A 23,540-nucleotide genomic window follows, 5' to 3' on the forward strand; every position below is an offset into this window, starting at 1 on the left:
ACTCTCTAAGCCACCATTTTAACTCTGCCCCCAGCTTGAGGGGAAGCAGGTGACTGAAAATCACAGTGCTGGTAGGGACCAGCTTCTTTCCATCAAGAGGGAATTGCAGCTCTAGCCTAAGCCCCAACCCACCTCTGGCAGGGAGGAAGCTGGAGGGACCTGCACCAGGCTCTCAGGAAAATACAGGCCACACTGCAGATGGTGATCATTCTACTCTGGCGGCACAAGCCACCTCGGAGCTGTTCTGTGGCTGGAGTTGGATGCTCCATTTCCCATAAACAGGGAAAGGAGAGACAATTGGCCACCAACTTCAGCTACTGATTAGTAAATTCGGCTGGCTAAAGTATATCCCTAAGAACAGCTAAAGTTTGAACCTGTCCAAGTCAGAAAGAGGCCAGTAGCTGCCATTTTGACTCCACCCCCAGCACGAGGGGAAGCCAGGCTGACTGAAAATCACAGTGACAGCAGGGACCAGATTCTTTCACCCATACTGGCCTGTAGCCCCAACCTAGGCTTTCGTCCCACCTCTAGCAGGGAGAAGGCTGGCAGTCCCTGCACCAGCCTCTTCAGGTAACTACAGTTACATTCGGCTGGCACAGAGTGAATAGTTGGAAGTCTACCAGGACAACTGCAGTCATTTTGGGCCTGCATGGCATAGATTGCTGCCCACATCTGCAGCTCCTTTCCTGCCCCAGGCAGGGGAGGAAGGGGTGTGAAGCTTCATCAGTCTCTTGGGGCAACTAGAGTCGAGGCCTGTACGACTTGGATTATTACACATGGTTGTGGTTCTGTCCCTACCCCTGGCAAAGGAGAAAGTTGGGAGAAGCTTTATCTATCCCATAGGCAGCTTGAGCCTCCACAGCTTATAGCACCAACTACATCCTTGGCTCCTTCTATACAACCAGGAAGGGAGAAAGGGCAAGAAAGCCCTAAACTAAAGAGAGAAACTGCACCCAGAATAAATACATCTAGTAAGCCACATGCCAAGATGCCAACAAAAAACTGCAATCCACACCAAGAAAGAGGAAGATATGGTCCAGTTAAAGGAAAAAGATAAGCCTCCAGATGACATAAAGGAATTAAGACAACTAATCATACATGTTAAAACAAATCTCCTTAATAAATTCAACGAGATGGCTAAAGAGATTAAGGATATTAAGACATTGGATAAGCACAAAGAAGAATTTGAAAGCCTACACAGAAAAATAGCAGATCTTATGGGAATGAAAGGCACAATAAATGAAATAAAAAATACACTGGAATCATATAATAGCAGATTTGAGGAGGCAGAAGAAAGGATTGGTAAGCTTGAAGAAATGGCCTCTACAAGCAAACATACAAAGAAACAGATGAAGAATGGAAAAAATTGAACAAGGTCTCAGGGAACTAAATGACAGCAAGAGACATGCAAACATACATGCCATAGGTGTCCAAGAAGAAGAAGAGAAGGGAAAAGGGGCAGAAGCAACATTTGAATAAATAATGGTTGAAAATTTCCCAACCCTATTTATGGACATGGATATCCATGTCCAAGAAGCACAATGTACTCCCATGTGAATAAACCCATATAGACAAATTCTGAAACAGATACTAATCAGAATGTCAAATGCAAAAGACAATGAGAGAATTCTGAGAGCAGCAAGAGAAAAGAAATGCATAACATATAAGGGATACCTAATAAAATTAAGTGCTGATTTCTCATCAGAAATCATGGAGGCAAGAAGGCAGTGGCATGATATATTTAAGATACTGTGTGATAAAACTTCCAACCAAGAATCTTATATCCGGCAAGATTGTGTTTCAAAAATGAGGGTGAGTTTAGAATATTCACAGATAAACAGAAACAGAGAGTTTGTAACCAAGAGACTGGCTTTGCAGGAAATACTAAAGGGTTGCTATAGTCTGAAAAGAAAAGATAGAAGATGGAGGCTTGGAAGAGAGTCTAGAAATGAAGATTATATCAGTAAATGGAACTAAAAGTCTCAAAGGAGTCGTGAAAATAAAACATGACAGATAAAACGCTAAGGTCAAAATAGGTGAAATAAGAACTGCCTTTACAGTAGTAACACTGAATGTTAATGGATTAAACTCCCCAATCAAAAGACACAGACTGGCAGAATGGATAAGAAAATATGAGGTATCTATATGCTGTCTGCAAGAGATGCACCTTAGACCCAAGGATACTAATAGATTGAAAATGAAAGGTTGGAAAAAGATATTCCATGAAATCAGTAATGAAAAAAAAAAAAAAAAGACACTAGTAATGTGCAATCTGAGGGGAAAATTCCATTTACAATAGCAACTAAAAGAATAAAATATTTAGGAATAAACTCAACCAATGATGTCACACTCCCTGACTTTAAAACATACTACAAAGCTATAGTGGTCAAAACTGCATGGTATTGGCACAAGGATAGATAAAATGACCAATGGAACCAAATTGAGAGTTCTGATATAGATCCTCACATATATAGTCATCTGATACTCAACAAGGCCACCAAGCCTACTCAACCGGGAGAGAATGGTGTCTTCAACAAATGGTGCTTGCAGAACTGGATATCCATATTCAAAAGAAAGAGAGAGGAACACCATCTCACACCTTAGACAAAAATCAACTCAAGATGGATCAAAGATCTAAATAGAAGAGCCAAGACCATAAAGACCTTGGAAGACAATGTAGCGAAGCATCTACAGGACCTTGTAACAGGAAATAACTTCATGAACTTCACACCTAAACGCGAGCAGCAAAAGAAAAATAGATAAATGGGACCTCAACCAATGACGTAAAGCACTTGTATTCAGAAAACCACAACTCATTGTTAAAAAGAAATTTAAAAAGACCTAAATAATTGGAAAAACATTCCATGCTCACAGATTGGAATATCATTAAGATGACAATTCTTCCAAATTGATATACAGATTCAATGCATCCCAATAAAAATTCTACCAGCATTTCTAAAATAAATGGAAAACATGAGTATCAGATTTATTCAGAAGGGTAGGGTTCCCGAATAGCCAGAAACATCTTAAAAAGAAAAAAATGAAGTTGGAGGACACTCACTTCCAGACTTTAAATCATATTAGTGATAAAAGCAGCATGCTACTGGCATAAAGACAGACACATAGACCAAGGTAACCAATTTGATGGTTCAGATGCAGACCCTCACATCTATAGTCAAGTGATATTTGACAAGCCTGTCAAACCCACCCGGCTCGGACAGAACACTCCATTCAAGAATTGGTGCTGAGAGAACTTGATATCCATAACCAAAAGAAGGAAAGAGGACCCCTTCCCACACCTTATACAAAAATTAACTCAATTTATCATAAACCTAAATATAAAAGCAAGAACCATAAAGCTTTTAGAAGAAAATGTAGGAAAATATCTTCAAGACCTGGTGGTAGGTGGTGGATTCTTAAAGGAGATAAGAGGAGGACTGAGATGGACTACTGATGTTTAATGTACATAAAAATTTTAATTAACTTTATTGTAAAAGTATGGAAATGTATAGAGTTGATAGTAACACATTATAGTGAGTAACAGCTGGTTTATAAATCAAAAGGTGACTGAAAAGGGTAGTCTATGGATGTAAATGCCAATTGAAAGAAAGCTAGAGAATAATCTAGGGACTGAATAACATGATAAACCCAGAGGTGGATAAGAATTGTGGCTGATGGTACAGATGCAGGAATCCTTTGTGAGCTAAAGCAGATGTTCACCACTAATGCAGGGTGGTAGGAATGTAGAAAAGCATGGGAAAAATACAACTGGAGTGACCTGTGGACTGTGGTAAACAGTAAAAATGTAATATTCATGCATCTAAGCCAAAGATATACTGTGTTGACAATGGTGGAGTATGGGAAAAGTATGCCAAATATATCCTATGGACCTAGTAATAGTTTGATGATATTATCTCGTGATCTATAACACAGTGTGGTGTGTTGAGAGGGAATCCTGCACATGTGCATGATGTTTTATAAGTTTAACAACTTCTGTCATAAAAATATATTTTAAAAAAATAATAGGGGAGTGGACATAACCATCCCAGGGTCCACAGGATGGAGGAATAGAGTATGGATTAGAGTGGATTTACAGATATTCTATTCTGGAACTATTGTGATTAGTAATGGAAGAAAATGTAGCATTAATGTGGAGAAAGTGGCCATGGTAGCTGCTGAGGGTAGGGAGAGGGAAGAAAAGATATGATGTGGGGGCATTTTCAGAACTTGGAGTTGTCCTGGGTGGTACTGCAGGGACAGATGCTGGACATTGTAGGTCCTGCCATGGCCCACTGGGTGGACTGGGGGAGAGTATAAACTACAATGTAAACCACTATCCATGTGTTGCAGCAGTGCTCCAAAATGTATTCACCAAATGCAATGAATGTGCCACAATGATGAAAGAGGTTGTTGATGTGGGAGGAGTGGGGTGAGGGGGGTGGGAGCTTTATGGGGACCTCATTTTTTTTAATGTAACATTAAATAATAATAATAGGGAGGGTTGGGGGAAAATACACCAAATATAAGATAAGGACTATAGTTAGTAGTAAGATTTTGATGATATTCTTTCATCATTTGTAACTAATGTCTCACAACAATGCAAGTTGTTGGTAGTGCATTGATGTGTGGGTCCCCTGTATGATGTTATGCTTTGTAAGTCCACAACTTCTACCATATACTTATTGTTTATGTATGTTCAAATATAAATGATATAATAATAAAAATAATAATAGAGTGGGTTGAGGGAAAAATACACTAAATTTAAGATACTTAGGTTGATAGTAATATTTTGGTAGGAAGCTCTTTAAGCATTAGTTAAAAATGTTTCACAACAATGCAAGGTATTGTTAGTAGGATTAGGTATGATGTCCATATATGGTGTTAATTATGTTTGTTCTGTAAGTTAACAACTATTACTATACACTTATTGTTTATGTATGTTTATGAATGTGTGATATACTTCAATAAATTAAACGAACAAACAAACATCAACAAAGGAAAAATGAAAAGGGGAGTGGATATGGCTCAAGCAGAGGTTCCAGGTTCAGTTCCCAGTGCCTCCTAAAGAAGATGAACAGACACAATGAGCAGATGCAATAAAGAGGGAGTGGATGTGGCTCAAGTGGTTGGGCACCCTCCTCCCACATGGGAGGTTCTGGGTTTGGTTCCTGGTACCTCCTAAAGAAGACAAGTGGACTCAACAAGCAGACAATGAGCAAACAGATGAGGGAGCCATTTTGGGGAGTGGATGGGAAATTGAAAGTGTCATAATATTTAGATAAATTTTCTAAGGCCAAAGCAAGTAGGAACCTCTGCCCAGCAATGTTGCCGTCAGGCCCTACTCAGGACAGGAATATTTCCAGTTGGTGGGTATGCTGAGACTCCACCCTCCCTTCTGGCACCCTGAGAGCTAGCAGGCCTCCCTCACCCCGCACCTGCGGTCAGACTCCCTGACCAGGTTCATGACCACGTTCTCAGCTTCCCGCAGTTTCTGCTCCACCAGCCCCCTCTCCTCCTTAGTTTTCAGGGCCGTGAGCTCCAGGAGCTGCTGCTTCTGCTCTGCCTCCGCCACACTCTGGGCCAGCAGCTTGGCTTCTTCTTCTGCAATCTGAGCCTTCTCTGCCAACAGCTCCACAGCCTCTTGGGACTGCAACTGGGGACAATAGATCGAGTTAGTTTTTGGAGGGTCCTGGGCAACAGAGTATATGATAATCAAGGGAGGATGTCGAAGACATCATACCCTGATGTACAACCATAGTTTTTCATGGCTTTCTGCGTGTGTGTTGTAAAATATATGTAACATTAAAAATTTACCATTTTTTAAGTGTACACGTCAGTAGCACAATGTTGTGCAAACATCACCACCATCGAATTCAGGGGTTCTTAATAAGAGGTCCATGAGCTTGAATTGAAATTTTTAAAAAAAACATTATTCTTGTGGAAATGTGTTGGTGGACGTTTGATATATTTATTAAATAATACACAGTATAGTATGGACTTAGTAAGGGGTCCACAGTTTTCACCTGATTGGCAAAGGGGTCCATGGATCAAAAAAGGTTAAGAACCCCTGATCTAGTTCAAGTAATTTTCATAACCCCAACATGAAACCCTTATACCCATTTGGTAGACACTCCCCATTCCCCCACCCCATCCCTACCTTGGCAGCCACTAATCTACTTTCTGTCTCTGAATTTGCCTATTCTGGACATTTCACAGAAATGGAATCATACAGTATGTGGCCTTTTGTGCCTGCTCCTTTCACTTAGCATATTTTTAAGGCTCATCCATTTTGTTGCACATATCAGAACCTCATTCCTTTTTAGGCTGAATGGTATTCCACTGTATGGAGAGACCACATTTTGTTTATCCATTCATCTGCTGATGGACACTGGGCTGTTCCCACCCTTGGGCTATTGTGAATAGTGCTACTGTGTATACATTTTTGTTTGAGCACCTATTTTCAATTCTTTTGGGTCTACACATAGGAGTGGAATTGCTGGGCTGTACAGTGACGCGAACTTATTGAGGAACCACCAGACTGGTTTCCACAGTGGCTGCACCTCGCCCACGGGTTTTTGATGGGTGTGGTTATGCTATATAATTTTTAAATGCTCTGTATTGGATAAATATTCCTGATGGAATTGGGGGCTCTCCTTGGCCATAAGTAGATTCATGGCGTTACCCCAAACACTCTGAATCGGTGGCATCCCGGGTTCTCCGCCTCTCGGAAGGGCGGTGGCCCCGGGAGGAGATGCGGCCACTCACCAAGGCCTCATTGGTCTGCTGGGTTTCCGCCTCCACCTGGAAGAGCTGCCTCTCCAACTGGTCCTGGGCTCTCTCTGCCTCCTCGCGGAGCTGCTTCTCGTGGACGAACCTCTGATGCTCCAGCTGCCAAAGCAGTGAGAGGAAGGGCACTCCAGATCTGATCCCTAGGCATACCTCTAACACAGAGCTGATCTGGTTCAAGTTCAGCAGCTGGGCCCCCTTCTCACAGAGCATCTGGTGGTGTGTTCTGGGAGGCAAAGGAGCCTGCACCTGTGCCTGTTGTTGTGCATGCTGGTGGCTGCCAAGCTCTGTGCTGTTATGGGTTGAATTATGTTTCCCAAAAAGACATGTTCAAGGCCTTACTCCTGGTAAGCGGCTGTGACGTTATTTGGAAATAGGACCTTTGAAGACGTTAGAAGTTAAGACAGGGGGGACCTTACAAGAAGGGGGGAATTGCACACAGACAGAAAGGAGATTCCAAAATTGTGAGACAATAAAATGCTGTTTTAAGCCACCCAGTTTTTGGTACTTTGTCACAGGAGCCCCAGGAAACCAAGACTGCTGTTGTTAGAGAGCGGGCAAGTTTCCCTCCCCGGCTAGACCCAGGTGGGAGCACGGCATCCAGAGGCAAGCCTTAGCTGGAGCCTCGGCCTCCTTGCTGACACCACTTAATAAGGAACCATTATCATCTCCAACCCAGTAATGTATTATCTCTCCACAATTGTATAAAATTCTTTTTTTTAAGAAATGTTGACATTCATGCAAATTTAAAATTTGAAAATTCTACCCAAGCTCTGTCCTAAAACAAAGACAGAATGAGTCTTTATCTCTTTACTTTAGAGGGAAGGAGACACAGAAGAGGAAATAGCAGAACATAATTAAGTCTGGTTTTCCTTGGGACCTTCTCTTGAGATTGAACCATCAGCTAGCCCAAGATCTTTGCAGAGTTCAGAAACTTGTCAATTTCATTTCTTATCAGCACAGACTAAGCCCTTTTAAGCACAGCATCTGAATTAGAAATACTTTGGGATAAAATTGATTTGATTCATGATCTCTTGTTAGTTTAAAGGTGGTTCCCTTCTTAAAGGGAGGTCCATATTTCTGATTTCAGATTTTCCTTATTAAAACAGAGGACTTACTCTGTTTCCACAGGGTCATAATATGCTACTGTGAGCCAAAGATCTTTGCCAGGTTGTTAAGACAAGGGAAGTATCTTCATGGTAAGTTACTGGGTTAGATTAGGTTTTTTCTAAGTATGAAAATATTTAATCTTTCAATTGGCACATCATTTTTTAAAATTGTTACCTCTCCTTCAGGGATAGCAAACAGTTTCAAGACAAAATGTGGAGAAAAACCCCAAATTTTAAATAGAATGAACTCACTTTTTTCTGAGCCTTCATTTCCTTGGCCTGTATTTTCATTTGCTGCATCTCGATGGAGTCCATTTTCCTCCTCCTCATAAAGAGATCGTGGTTTCCAATACACAGCTGTAGGATCTGTGAAATGCAAGAGACTGCAGCTACCCCGTGGTCAACACTCTGCATCCCAGCTTGACTTCAGGAACCTTTCCAAATGCCTTGGTGTGGGGGGAGAAGGGCGGGCAGAGCCAACAGGTGACTCACCACTTCTGGATACTTCTCACCATATAGTACTCCCAAAGTGTGCTCATGGGCCACTGTGGCAGTTTGGCATTGTTTATGAATTCCAAAAAGAAATATAGCTTATGTTCGTTAACTGGTCAGTTCCTCTGAGTGTATTAGATTACATTAGATTAGAGGTTTCACTTTTACTTCATTAAATCAAGATTAGGGCTTGTATTTGACCATGTCATTAGCGTGTGTAAGGCTGAGTCCCCACCGCCTTGGTGGGGCTAAAATAAACTCTGACATGGACATAAGCATGCAGAAAAGAACTCAGAGAAAGAGACTGCTCATTAGATTGCAGAGGCCCTGGGAAGAGAGATGAGCTTGATAGCCTACAGCTGCAGCTGACCAGGGAAGAAGCAAGCTCCAGGGAAAGAGACCAGCCCTCCAGCCTACAGCTGAGATGGGAAGAGGCTGGGACCATGGAACCTTAGGAGGAAGTGGAAGGTAGAACACTCACAGAGATGGCAGCCATCTTGCTGCAACATGTGGCAACAGACTTTGGTGAGAAAAGTAACTTACTCTTTGAAGACCTTGTGCTGGTAAGCTTCTATCCCAAATAAATACCCTTTATAAAAACCAACAGACTTCTGGTATTTGCATCAGCACCCCTTTGGCTGATTAATATAGCACTAACATTCTTAAATGTATTTATATCAAAACAGTTCCCTTTTCCCAGGACCAAAGAATGGCCAACGACCGACTCCTCTCTCTCGTGCTCCTTTGTTATTTCACAACTTCATTGCAGCATTTCCATTTCCTGATTCCAGTTCTCTACAGAAGAATCAGGTCCAAATCAAAAGTTTGCAAATGATAGGAAAGGTATCCAAAGTTCTTCAGAGGAATGATCCAGAACAATTTCTTAACCTAATTGTGCCCAAAGTCATGAATACAGCTGAATTTTTAAATTCAGTTCTTGCCATTAACACACGGTACATGGCAATGGCATGTCTCGATTTTTCAGACATTATTTCATCTACCCAGCTGCCCACAAAGTAGTCCTGGTATATTCGTCTTTCACAGGTGGAAAATGTGAAGTTAAATAAGGGGTTGGAGGCGCAATTCCAATTCAGGGCCCAGAATCTCAGTATGAATGCTTGCCTGAGGGTATTCCTGCTTTCTTTTTTGGAAAATAAATTCAATAAGTCAAGCGGCAGACGTGGACTTACCAGTTCATTGACTTTCGTTTGTGAAGAGAAAAATTTAAAACCTTCAGCTTTTTTGTCAAGTGGTTTAATTGTCACCTGAAGACAAAAGAAAGGGGTGGGGGGATTAAACAAGACATTATAAAGATTACTAAAAGTAGCCCAAACCTTTTGGCAAATGAAGCTTTGAAAGTGGGCAAGGAAGAGAAATATTTCCTTTGTGTTTGCTGTCAGCACAACAATCCACTGGGCACCCATCTATGGAAGCACAGGCTGAACACTGAGCAACGCCTACCGGCTCTCACACCTTCTACTTAAACCATTCAATGATCCTGGCCACGGAGACAGCTTCTTAGGGCAATTAAAGGCATTTTCCTCATTGAGATACTGACAATTTTCATTACACATTCAAGAACTTTGCCTCAGAAGGTAAGGAAACCTAAAATAACCCCATTTTATGCAAATTCCTTTTCACTATAGGTGTTTTTAGTTTTAACTCCCAAACAGGTTTTAAAGAAGGGTCCCAATCTAAATAGCTAAACAGACATGAAAGAATAAAGCACTTTCTACCTGAGGAAGTTATTCCTACAATAAGCATTTACTGAGCACCTGCTGTGTGTGAGGCACTGTTCTAGGGACTTTAGTTATGCCCAGTTATTCCCAGTTCAGTTGATCTCAAAGTATGATACCCAGGAAAGTGGCATTAGCATCACTGGGAACTTGTTAGAAATGCCAATCTGGGATTTGGTGAGCCCAGCAGTGTGTTTCAGGAAACTCTCTAAGTGAGCCTGATGCACAGTAAACTGTGCTAGTTTGTAAGTCAATATTTCAAACTAAAAGCAGGCATTTAGATAGGGCAAATCTGAGGGGAAGAACTGTCAAGAAATAAAACGTACCTGGGGCAAAGGCTCCCGCTCAGCAAGCTCTTTCTTTCTATTACACATTTTCTAGAAACCTGAGGGCCCTTTTAGGAGGCTCAGAGAGACTGAAGTGCAAGGATCAAACAGATTGGTTTAAAGCACTACAGGAGTAGAGAAAGCCCAGAGCCTGTGTGAAACAGATTCAGAGAGACAGGAATTTAAATCTTACTAGTTGTGTGAACTGGGTGTACCAGGCCCATTTGGGGGCATCTGCCCAGTCTCTGACCCTTCTATAGCTTCTCTAGAATCTCTCTCAGGCCTCTCCACACATGGAAACATTTGTGTCACAAATGCAGTCAAGTTCACAAGCTCAAGTTGGTTTCTATGACTCACAACCAGAAAGTCTTGCTAAGACCTCTGAAAAACTTATCCAATCTCATTCAATTTCTTTTTTTTTTAAGATTTATTTTTTATTTATTTCTCTCCCCTTCCCCACCCCCCGTTGTCTGCTCTCTGTGTCCATTTGCTGTGTGTTCTTCTGTGTCCACTTGTATTCTTGTCAGCGGCACCTGCAATCTGTGTCTCTTTTTGTTGCGCCATCTTGCTGCGTCAGCTCTCCATGTGTGCGGCACCATTTCTGGACAGGCTGCACTTTTCTGGCACTGGGCGGCTCTCCTTACGGGGTTCACTCCTTGTGCGCGGGGTTCCCCTATGTGGGGGACACCCCTGCATGGCACGGCACTCCTTGCGCGCATCAGCACTGCGCACACAGGTCAGGAGGCCCTGGGTTTGAACCTTGGACCTCCCATGTGGTAGGCAGATACCTTATCTGTTGAGCCAAATTCGCTTCCCTCATTCCATTTCAATTTGTTTATTTGTGCAAGGAAGCTGGTAATATCTACTTCATTGGCTGGTGAAGGTCTGAGTGTGTCATGTGTAGAAAATACTTAGATCAATGTCTAACACACAGCAGGACTCAATAAAATTACCCTTCATAGGTCCAGTGGTTTACTGTCCCTGTTTGAGTGTAAGCTCTGTGCTTGCCTCAGCTGTGAAAACCAGGACAGTCAAGTTCGGGCTCACTTATTTGGCTGCTACCAGGAGCCTGCTGACCTGACATGCAAGGAAATGATGATCAGGTAGCTTTCCGTGATTTTGACATCTGAAGGTGATATGTTTTCAGCTTCCTTCCTTTTCTAGGATAATTCTTCCTGGACCTTTTAAAACAACCCTTTGAAAGGTCAAAGACTTGAGAATTTTTTTCTTCCTCAATTCAAAACAAACCCACAGAAAATGCTGAGGAGACAGTGATACACAAGATACATTTTTGCTCTCAAGGAGCCCACAAGGTAAGAAGGAGATATTTAAAACTAAATAGTTACGTGACAATGGGATAGGTGCAGATTTTACTTTAAGACACTCCAGTCAGTTCTACTCACTCTCAGAAAGCATTACAAAAATCGGATTGTGCCTACTTCTTTCTCTCGGTAGGAAATGTTTCGGATATTGCTCCATTCAAAAGATTTCTTTGGAGAAAACCGGTTATTGATGCTGTAAATGTGAATTCCTTTGGCATCCACACCAAGTAAAAGATCCGTGTAGTTTTTATTTTGCTGTGAAAGAATAAATCACGGCAAGTGTTTAAAATGCAATTTCTACTGAAACGTAGAGGCAGAGCAGAAAAACATGACAGCTTTAATCTCCTTCCTGGCAAATAATAGAGATGGATTTTCTTTACATTTTATTTGTGTGGATGTGGCCTCATCCATGAATGAAATATTGAAATGAGAGTATTAGAAGTGTTCTTGGAGCTAACGCTTGGGTTTTCTAGAGCTATCTCTGCCCCCTGGGGCCTCCACAGCATCCCTCAGGAGCTATGTAACCAGAACAAAACAGGGTCTAAGCACAGTGTGCTGCTCGCAGCTCTGCCTGGGGCTGCAAGAGGGAACTGAGCCGCCAGGGCTGCCCTGGCATGTCTCATCCTGGGAGAAACTAACTGGGACCCTCTACTCCTGCTAGGGGCCCTGGTACCAGACTGTTCCAAAATTGAGTCTGAATATCCAAAATCTGAACAGCTTTAAAAATTATATATATGCTACCCAAAGGGAACTATTGCAAAATTTCAAACTGACTAAAATGTATACTTATTAGTGACACAGATTTCAGGGTTTTATTAAAAACCCCTGGCTTGTGCTCTCACACTCCATCAAACACTGGGCCCAGCTAGACTGGCCATGAATGCCCCTGCTGATGTACAAGGAGGGCATGAGATGGACTGGAAGGGGTCCCAGGATCAGAAGTCAGGATTCCAGCCTGGTCTCTACCAACTTCCAGCCTCAAGGTCTGACTTCCCGTGGCCGATTCTGTTTCCCCCTCTATGGGTAAAGACACCATTCTGGGCATCTCCCAGTGTTGTGGTGATGGTGAGAAATCACGTAGAGCACACGTCGGGTCATAATTTATGAGCCCTTTTAGCTTCTGCAATACTTTTCCCCCCAGAAGCACACAGAGGATGACCACAGCTGAGCATAAAATGTGTGGCAGTAACACAGCACAGAGACGTGCCTTCCATTCCCCATTCCTCAGGAGAATCTCTGGACCATTAGACTCTCAGTGTCCCTGGAGAGGTCCTTTTGGCTGGACCTGATCCTCAGGCTACCTGGAATGGCACTTTTCAGGCCTAACACACTTCTTCCTTCTAATTCCCAGCCTTATGACCCGTGATGACAAGGAAAGGGAACAGTTCAGGCATCTTGCAGAACCAGAGACAGCTCAGGCTTACCTGAGAAACAAGCCACCAAGCATTCCTGAAGGAGAACATGACATCCTGAGGGAACCACGACTTCCCAGGGCAGAAAAACAAAAATGAGAATGCATCCATGGCCCCTGGACAGCGGTGGGAAGGGAGGGAGCCCTGCCTAGGGCAGGCACTGAAGACAAGACAAGACAAGACAAACATAGACACACTCTTGATAGGCTGTGTGTAAACTGAGAACTTAGAACAGAAACACAGAGAGAAGACGCCCACAGAAAAGAAACTACCATTTTTATCTTGCCATGTGAGAGAAAGCAAAGAGAAGACTTTATGTTCACTTACAACTGCAGAAAGACAGAGAAGCCTTAATAGGCCCAAGGAGAGAAGACCAGGGAGAGAGGCTTGATTACCACAGCTGAGCTCAAGGAGAAAGTAAAGAGAAGCTGGTAGACCAGCCCTCTTGGCTCACCCTGTAGTGGGACACCAGGATCACCTGTACCTGACTTTGGTGAGAAAGCATCTCTTATCTCTTATGGTGCCTTAATTTGCAAAATTTTGTGGCCCTGAACCTGTAAGAATTTTCCCTAATAAAAGCTTTATTATAAAAGAAAAAAAAAAAAAAGGACCTCGGCTGAGTTCACAAGGAAACTGTCTCTCCCCTTGAACTCTGCGTATCCCAGTATTTTCAGAAAGCAGGTCACTACTAAATTTGATGGACACAGCTCTCTCCCTTTTCCCATGAAATGACCCATACACACATTTGAGAAGCAGCCACTCAAGTCACCCTGGAAAAAGGCACCTGGGAGCTCCTGCAAAATTACTGGCACCTCAAGTCAGAACGGAATCAAAACGTGAAATGCACTCACGGTGATGGGGAAGTAAGTGATGCCGTACATTTCCAAATCTTGTGCAATTTTCAGATAATTCATCTCAGCTTCATCCCTGCAGAACAGAACAGTGATTAGACTTGGTGTTCCTAAAAGTCTAGGATCTCATCTCTATGATTTTGATTCAAAGCTCTTATTTTGCCCTTAGTCATAAAATGCCATGAGCTTTGGCAGCACCTATTTTGGATTTTGTATTAGTTCTATGTCCATGGACTCTGTGAGGGTTTTATTTTTTTCATATTTCTATAGATAAAGGGGGAAGGAGACAACAATGTAGCCATAGTGTCAGTCTGTACAGTTCTGTTGTCAACATAGGACACTTAACAGTGTCTGATGATTATTAAATATTAAAGATAGGAAGGAAAAACCTGCCAGCAATTTCAGAGATGTTTGCTATGCCCAAACTGCAAACAAGGCAGGCACAACTTTTTAAGTAAGAAGTTGATGAACTTCTAAGGTTCCCCTAAGAGCTTCCACATAGCAGTATCAATTTCATGGAAATGTCATGACAACTAGAACACAAATGAAGCAGATCTAGCTCAAATCCTGGTTCTGCCATTTAATAGAACAGACCTCAGGAAAGTTCCTTAAACTCACTAAGCCATGGTTTCATCATATTAATAATAATAATAATAATAATAATAATAAAAAGACGGGTTTCTCACCATCTGGGAACAAAAATCACTATTGAAACAGTAGCAACATTTACATTGATGTGATTGTTATTATGAAAATATTTTTTGCATATCATGGCACCAAGTTTGGATGGTTGGGTTCTTTCAATAACAACCAAGAAGCTGGTACCATTTGCCCTTTGCTCCATGTGCCCTCCAAGCCAGGCCGAGCACTAACCACCTTGCACATGTTGCCACATTTCTCCTTATAAACCTCTGAAGGAGCAAGTATCACCACCTCCAACTTGCAGAAAGGAAATTCAAGTCTCAGACTGAGGTTAAGTCATTTCTTCAGCAAGCAGCTATGTGGGTCATTCTTGGAATTCAAACCCAAGTCTGCCCGGCTCCAAAGTTCAGCAACTTAATGATGGCCCATCTCATGAATTTTAAGTCCATAAGTGCCAAAAGGGCCAGCTATCATGAAGTAGTAGATCTTGGTGTATAGAGTGAAACCAACAGTCACACCCAGCCTGCCCCACCATCCACCCACCTGTGATCTTCATCGATAGGCCTGCCTTGCCTTACCTGGCAGTGCCCCTGTGCTCTGCATACCATGCTGTGATTTTCTCTTCCCACATGTCTGCAGTCATCTGATACTGTCTCAGAACCTGGCAAACATGAACACAGGTTTCTTCTGAAAAGATCAAGTCTCCTAAATTACAAGGTCAAGTAACGAGGGCCACTTTGTGGTCCATGAACACTGGATTGCAATTGTGACCATCATAAGAGCTGAGTCATCTAAATGGTGTTTGTCATGATCTTTGTATTAAGCAGCCAAAGGTGTGCTGATGCAAAATTCCAGAAATCCACTGGCTTTCATAAAGAGTATTTATTTTGGGTAAAAGCTTACAATTACCAGGCCATAAAGCATAAGTTACTTCCTTCACCAAAGTGTATTGCCACGTGTTGGTGCAAGATGGCTGCTGACATCTACCAGAGTTCAGGCTTCCTGGGTTCCTCTCTTCCTCGGGCTCATTTATTCCTGGGTTCAACTCCTCTGTTTTCTCCACAAGGCCAGCTGTAGACTATCAGGTGACCAGCTCTGTCTCTCTCTCTGGGGCTTTTGTCATGTGTAAGGAGCCGTCTCTATTCCTCTGTGTTCTTCTCCTGTGTGTTCACTTCCTGGGCTCCAGCTCAAAATTCCAGCATCAAAACTCCGACATCAAAACTCCAACTTCAAAAATCCAACTGGGAAGCAGATGTGGCTCAACAGATAGAGCGTCCACCTACCATATAGCAGGTCCAAGTGTTTGATACCCAGGGTCTCCTGACTTGTGTAGTGAACTGGTCCATGTGTAGTGCTCCTGCATGCAAAGAGTGCCAGCCCATGCAGGGATACCCCTGTGTAAGGGTGCCTCCCACGCAAGGAGTGGGCCCTGTGCAAGGAGAGCCATCCCATGTGAAACTGCAGCCCGCCCAGGAGTGGTGCCACACACACAGAGAGCTGATGCAGCAAGATGATGCAACAAAAAGAGACACAGATCCCCAGTGCCGCCTGATGAGAATACAAGAGGACACAGAAGAACACACAGCAAATGGACACAGACCGCAGACAACGGGGGGGGGGGGGGGGGGGGGAGGGACGTGCAGATAAATAAATATATAAATCTTTTTAAAAAAAACAACTAACTCCTCTATTCTGCCATGTAGTTTTCTCTGTGAGTCCCCACTCTCTTGGTCCTACTGACATGGCCCAATCAAAGCCCTAATCATAATTTAATCACGCCCAGGTACAGACCAGGTTACAAACATAATCCAATAACTATTTTGGGAATTCATAAATCATACCAAGCTGCTACAATCTTATATATAGAAAATCCAGAAGACTCTCCAAGAAAAACTCCTAGAGCTAAAAATTTGAAATCAGCAAAATGGCAGAGTACAGATCAATTCACAAACATCAGTGGTGTTTCTATGCACCAGCAATGAACAGCCCGAAAAGGAAACCAAGAAAATAATTCTGTTTATAATAACAACTCAAAGAATAAAATATCTAGGGATAATTTAACCAAGTATACAAAGGACTCATATGTAGAAAACCAAAAATCATCCCTAAAAGAAATGAGAGAAATAAATGGAAAGATATTCCATGCTCATGGATAGAAAGACTTAATAGCATTAAGACAGCTAAATGGTGTTCAGGGCATTAGGTTTGGGACTCCCCACACCTGGATTTGAGTCTCTGCTTTCCTACTTACCAGCAGGGTGACCTGGGGCAAGTCTCTTAACCTGTGTGTGGCAGTGTGAGATTATTTTATGAATCCCAAAAAACAAAAGATTATGTTTGTAAACTAATCTATTCTTCTGGGTATGATACCTTTGATTATATTGGATTCAGTTGAGGGGCCCTTGATTAAATTACCTGTTAATATTAGGGCTTTGATTCAAGCACATCAGTAAGGTGGGACTCAGGCTGAGTCCCCGTCCCCTTGGTGGGCCAATATAAATGGACACTCACTTAAGAAGAAACAAGGGAAGAGAGAGAGCCCTCTCAGTTTTGATCCTGGTGGCCCTGGGGAGAGATGAGCCATTTGCCTGGTAGTTCATAGCTTAGAGAGAGAAAACTCTGAGAAACAAGCCCTGTGTACCAGTCTACTGCTGAGATTGGGAAGAAGCTGAGCCCATGGAGCCTTAAGAGGAAAAGGAAGCCCAGGAAGGAGAGACCAGGCAGAGATCAGCAACCATCTTGCTTCAACATGTGGCATATGAGTTGGACTCTTTAGGGCCTTGGGAGTGTAAGCTTTTACCCCAAATAAATACCCTTTATAAAAACCAGTCGATTTCTGGCACTTTGCCTCAGCACCCCTATGGCAGACTAATACACTCTATAATCCTCAGTTTACTCATTTATAAAATGGCAATGATAATAATAGTTTGCAACATGCTAGAGCTGGTGTGAGGATCCAAAACTAAATGATGCATGCAAAGCACTTTGCACAGTCCGTGACACATAGGAAGCACTCAGTGAGGAGTAATTATTATGATTCTTTTTAAGCCAGACTTTGAGGAATAAGCGTAAGTATTCACCCTCATAATCCACATAGGTCTGATCTTTATTTGGCAAGTCTGAGCCTGTATGTGGATTCAGTCCAAATAGTATTTACTAGACATCTACTGAGTGCCTAGAATGGTGATAAATTTTTTTTTTTTTAAGGCATATAGGTCTTTGTCACAAGATTTTGATACCTGGGTATGTTGATTTGAGTCTTTCGCAAACCCCAGAAAATTATGTTCTTGAGATAACCCATGCCAGCGCATGTAAGCTTAGTGTATGTAGGACATTTTGGTTAAATTCAATTAAGGGCCCTTTTGATTAGATCACTTTTGAGTAGACTGCTTTTGTTAAGGGCCTTTGATTAAATTGCAGGGGCCAGGGTAGGTCCTAATCCTTTTATTGGAGTCTTATATAAACAGAACACAGAGAAAGAGACCTGCTATTTTACCCTAATGTATGAGAGAGGACTCCAGGATCACCTATAGCCACTGAAAGACAGAGAAAACCCTGAGAGGCTGAAAGAGAGGCCAGAGCTGAAGCAATGAGGCCCCCAAGAGGCCAGGCCCATGGAGTAGCTCGAAGCTGAGAGACAGGCCTGGAGGAGAGGGAAGGAGAGAGTCAAGCAGGCTGCCATTATGCCCTGCCATGTGCTTGGTGGCCCATCGCTGCGCTCTGAGAGGGCGTGTCTTTATATGGCACCACCATGTGCCTGATTGTCCTCAGCTGCAATTCAGTGCGACAGCATCTCTGATGATGCCTTGATTTGAACATTGTCATAGCCTTGGAACTGCAAGCCTTTGTAAATTCCTATTTCAAAGGCCAACACATTTCTGATATTTTACATTGGCAGCCTTTAGCAAACTAAAACACTGGGGAGAAGAAAGAGTTATACAGCATGAAAAACATAATATTGAACAAAGATAGGACATCACACAATACATTTTAAAAATACTAAACTGAAGAGAACCTAAACTGATGCAGAAAATGCGAAGGGAAGAAAACAAAGGCTTTTAGGAGGGGGTAGTAGTTGAGAAACAAATATTGAAGAATTGGTAGAATTGAGACAGAGATGAGAAATAGGGGGAGACGTTTAGCTAGAGCGTTGGAAGGCCTTCCTCACCAGGAATTACCCACTGGGCCTCTTTCCCTAAGTTTTACAAGGTCCAGGGGACCCATAAAAATATGGTGGTCTTGAAGACACTTACTCTTTGGGGCAGCAGTTCCACCTGGGCAAGGAAGCCTGGCTTGTGAAGGTTAGCATCATAGTCGCCGTACTGCAAAGAAAGCGAGGCAGCTGTGAGGTGTCAGGACTGGACTGGTAGGCACTGGCCTGAGGCTAAGTCCTGCAGCCAGAAGAAGGGTTTGCTTGGAGGGCCAGAAGTCAAAGTCAAGTCCCCAATGGACCCAGACCGAGGGCGAGGCACACTGGTGTCTTGGGGCTGTTCTCTGGCTCCTAAGGGTGGCTCTCTTAGAGCCATCTCTCATGTCATCTACCAGAAAAAGGGCCTTCCACCTTTTTGGCATCAGGCCCCATGAGAAATACATTTTACAGTGACCTAATAAACACACACACATAGAAGTTTCATGCACTGATATTTAACCTTTCTACCTGTGATACATACTTTGTAGCTCACTGATAGGCCACAGCCCACAGCATGGCAAGCTCTGTACACAGGAACCAACCTTCACCCCAAGTGCTTATTCAACACCCAGCTTCCTGGGCCCCACCCACAGAGATTCCCAAATTGTGTCAGTCTGGGGATGGCCAGGAATAGAAATTTTAATGAGTACCCCAGGTACCCTGCTTTGAGAAACACTACCTAAAGTACTACCCTTCTACTGGTGTTCCCTGGAAACTGTGAATAGTCAGAACCCATGGTGTCCCCAGCCCACCCATCTCCCTGGACAGGTCTTAGATAGTCATCTCCCTTCCCTGCAGCATTTATGGGTGTCTTCTCCTGCAAATAGGGGGTCTGGCTTGACTCACTCCATGCCCACCTTCCCCTGAACATAAGTCTCCAAAGAAACTAACATTTTGTGATCTCACCTTTGCTTGGATGGCATATGAGGCCAGCAAAACTGAGGCTTCGGGTGAACAGTAGATTTCTTCATCAAGGATCTGTTTCTTAACCTGAAACACAAAATTATTCTCAGTCAAATCAGTCCCGCGATTTGAAGAAAGCACCAGTGGCCACAGATATATTTTTAAATGCTCAGGTCAAGGCCTAATACAAAAACTCAAAGAGTCTTTTTCTTATCCTCCTCCCCTTTTAAAATTTCATCTTAAACATTTTTATTGCTTTAATATTAAAGAGAGATAGACAGAGACAGAAAGAGAGATTGAGGTACCAGGGAAATGTGTTAAATGGCTGAGAAAAAAAAACAACTTGGAAAAAAATAGCACATTAGAGAGAAGCTCATAGATGATAAGGAGATATATTTATACACATATGTAATGTAAAAGATGGTAACACTTCTTGTCCAAGCTGCTCTTTCTCTAGATTAAAGAACATAAGTGCACCAATCCAGAAAGGCATCCCATTTTGAAACCATACACCTCCCCTAAGCCTCTGTGTATTGCAGGGGACACCCTGATGCTGTTAGCAAGGGAAAGACAGCATTTTCGCCATCTTCCTGTTGGACATTGGTATTGAGGTAATGCTGTGCATTTCATGCTTGAATTCTACAAGCCTCGTTGCAACGTGTCTCGGCAGATGCTGCAGGAGACATCCGCGTACTCCTCTGGCATTTTACTGAGAGCCTCTCTGGACCACCAGGCCCAGAAGTAGGCCAGGAAATGCATAGATAACGGAGACCAGGGCCCTGTCCCAACAGAACCTACAACTGTAAATGGGATTTTACGGATAAGGGATCTGATGGTTATGAAGAGGCAAGCATAGGGTGTTACAAGAACCCCACAAGGAGAGGAAGAAAGCCAGGGAAGCATCCCAGAGAAACTGGAGGGAAGCAGAACCCTGCTTTGTGTGGCTGGATCCTGGGGAGTGTGTAGAGGAAGGGTGGGAGAGAGGACCAAGGAAGTGGGGGGCACTCCAGCATGTCCCTGAGGACCACACTGAGGGGTGCAGCCTTGATCCTAGACAAGATGACAGCAATGAGGGTGAACAAGGAGGAAAGTGACAATATCAGAAGCCACCGATAGACAAAGCAGAGACCAGGAATGGATCCAGAAGAGAACTTCTGCTTCTGACACAGGCCAGTGCTAAAAAGAGAAGACCCTGTAACAATATCCAAGCTATTTCTTCAGAAAAGCTTGGATATTTTTCTACGCAGGGCTAAAATATTGACTCTAAGAAGTATGGATACCCCTTCCTTCTATGAGCCTTTCACTAGGCTGGGGAGGTATTCCCACATTAAAGCATGACATTTATTGGGTACTTGGAGAGCACAGATTTCAAGGACCCATTAAAAAGTTGAGAGTTTTCCAGGATTTATGTCTTCAAGTGTCTCCATAAATGAACCAGTCTTCCCAATCCTCCAGCTTGTAAAACTGTGTGTTCCCACACCTCCAAACATCAGGGATATGGTGTGAGATGCCTACATCTACATCCCCAGTCCAGAACACTTTTCCAGGCTCCAGTTGTGCCTGGGCACCTCCAGTTAGATGCCCCCCATGCTCCTCAAAAGCTTCTTTTTCTCTCCCACCCACCTGCTGGCCTTCCTGTGTTCCCCATTTCAGTGGATGCCATCCATCAACTAACCAGTGGTCCAAGTCAGAAATGGGAACACATCCCATTGATTCTATTGCTTTACGACATTTCTCTCCAAACTTACTGCTACCCCTCTAGTCCAGGCTCCTGTCATCTCACACCAAATTCCCACGACAGGCTGCATCCCAGGATTGTCCTCCCCCCACCCCAATGTGCTCATCATACAGCAGCCAGAGGGATCTTGTCTCTCTTCTCCTCAAAACCCTACAGAATCCACAATCACCAATAGGTGGAAACAACTCAACTGTGTATCAATGGAAGAATGAATAAACAAAATGCAGTATGGCCACACGATGGGATATTTTTTTTTCTTCTTTTTTTTTAAAAGATTTATTTTTTTATTTTTTATTTTTATTTATTTTTCTCCCCTTCTCCTTCCCCCCCCCCCCCCCAGTTGTCTGCTCTCTGTGTCCATTCACTGTGTGTTCTTCTGTGACCGCTTCTGTCCTTATCAGCGGCACCAGGAATCTGTGTCTCCTTTTGTTGCATCATCTTGCTGCATCAGCTCTCCGTGTGTGTGCCATTCCTGAGCAGGCTGCACTTTCTTTTGCACTGGGCGGCTGTCCTTACGGGGCGCACTCCTTGTGCGTGGGGCTCCCCTACACGGGGGACACCCCTGCGTGGCAGGGCACTCCTTGTGCACATCAGCACTGAGCATGGGCCAGCTCCACACGGGTCAAGGAGGCTTGGGGTTTGAACCGCAGACCCCCCATGTGGTAGGCAATGCCCCAATCCATTGGGCCAAGTCCGCTTCCCATGATATTATTCAACCATAAAAAGGAATGATATGGGACGCGGCTGTGGCTCAATCAGTTGGGCTCCTGTCTACCATATGGAAGGCCCTGGGTTCACGTCCCAGGGCTTCCTTGTAAAGGCAGGCCTCACCTGCACACTGAGGAGAGCTGCCAGCCTGCAAGCGCCAGAGTGCAGCCCAGTTTGCAAGCAGTAGAACAACAAAAAGGGAGACAAGTGAAAGCACGGAAGAGTGCACAGCAAATGGACACAGAGTGCAGACAACAAGCAAGCCGCAGGGTAGGGGGGATAAAGATAAGATAGATAGATAGATAGATAGATAGATAGATAGATAGATAGATAGATAGATAGATAGATAGATGGATAGACGGATAGACGGACGGACGGACGGACAGATACAGACACACAGAAGAATGCACAGCAAATGGACATAGAAGAGAAGATAGGAAGCAAGCCACAAAGGGGGGGGATAAAAAAAAAAAAGGAATGATGTACTTGTACATGCTACAACATGAACCAACCTGGAAAACATGCCAAGTGAAAGATGCCAGACAAACAGTCACATATGTTGAGTCTGTTTATGTGAAATATCCAGAATAGGTCAATTCAGACAGACAGAGAGCAGATCGGTGGTTGTCAGGAGCTGGGGGAGAGATTTTAGGGATTATTTCATCCCCTGGAGGAAGACTGGAGACAGGTAGACCAGTTAGGAGACCACTGCAATTGCCTGCAAGAAGGGGGACCCTGGTCTGGGCTAGAGCTGAATAGTAAAAGATGAGAGGTGAGGCCTGGTGTGAGAATTATTACATTCAAATCTTCATTTCAGAAATATTCCCGAAGCACCCACTGTGCTCCACAACCCAGCAGTGAGCAAGGCATCACCCCTGCTTTCATGGAACATACAATCTAATGGAAAAGACACAGACTAGACACATCCTCACACATGACTGAATAATTATTATTGCAATAAGAGTTGAGAAAGAAAAGGTTATCAGAGCATGTGGCCAGGGGCATCCTGGCCCCTGTTGTTGGAAACAACCATAGGTTGGCTGCAACCTATGTGGCCCGGGTTGTTTGTATGTCTGTGGAGGTGCCGAGGGTGGGAAAGTCCTCTCAGAAGAACTATGAGCTGAGTGAGGGGAAGAAATGAGCTGGATGTAATGGAAATGGAGGTCAGGTGGCAAGGGGGAGCAGAGCACAGATCCCCAGGCAAGAAAACAGCAGGTGCAACAGCCCTGAAGTAGGAAGAACTTTGGAATGTTCTAGAAACAACTGAGTGACTGAAGATCATGAATATGGGGGGCAATGGCAAGAAATGAGGCCAGAGAGGTAACT

The 23,540-nt window shown here is 43.5% G+C and overlaps 1 protein-coding gene across 9 annotated transcripts in view; it reads right to left on the bottom strand.

Moving 5' to 3' along the window:
- LOC101443502 (merlin-like) overlaps positions 1-23,540 on the bottom strand; it is a 106,830-nt gene that overhangs the window by 9,472 nt on the left and 73,818 nt on the right. For 8 of the 9 annotated variants that reach the window (XM_058285978.2, XM_058285980.2, XM_058285975.2 and 5 more), the window contains 9 exons: positions 19,772-19,855; positions 18,930-18,998; positions 15,255-15,337; positions 14,035-14,110; positions 11,889-12,026; positions 9,578-9,652; positions 8,148-8,261; positions 6,766-6,888; positions 5,436-5,653 (listed from right to left, as the gene is read on the bottom strand). In XM_058285978.2, the coding sequence (XP_058141961.1) occupies positions 5,436-5,653; positions 6,766-6,888; positions 8,148-8,261; positions 9,578-9,652; positions 11,889-12,026; positions 14,035-14,110; positions 15,255-15,337; positions 18,930-18,998; positions 19,772-19,855 (980 nt within the window). The remainder of the gene's footprint in view (positions 1-5,435; positions 5,654-6,765; positions 6,889-8,147; positions 8,262-9,577; positions 9,653-11,888; positions 12,027-14,034; positions 14,111-15,254; positions 15,338-18,929; positions 18,999-19,771; positions 19,856-23,540) is intronic. The other variant, XM_058285981.2, reaches the window with a different exon arrangement.

This window comes from Dasypus novemcinctus, chromosome 23 (assembly GCF_030445035.2).
Source record: "Dasypus novemcinctus isolate mDasNov1 chromosome 23, mDasNov1.1.hap2, whole genome shotgun sequence".
NCBI classification, from domain to species: Eukaryota; Metazoa; Chordata; class Mammalia; order Cingulata; family Dasypodidae; genus Dasypus; species Dasypus novemcinctus.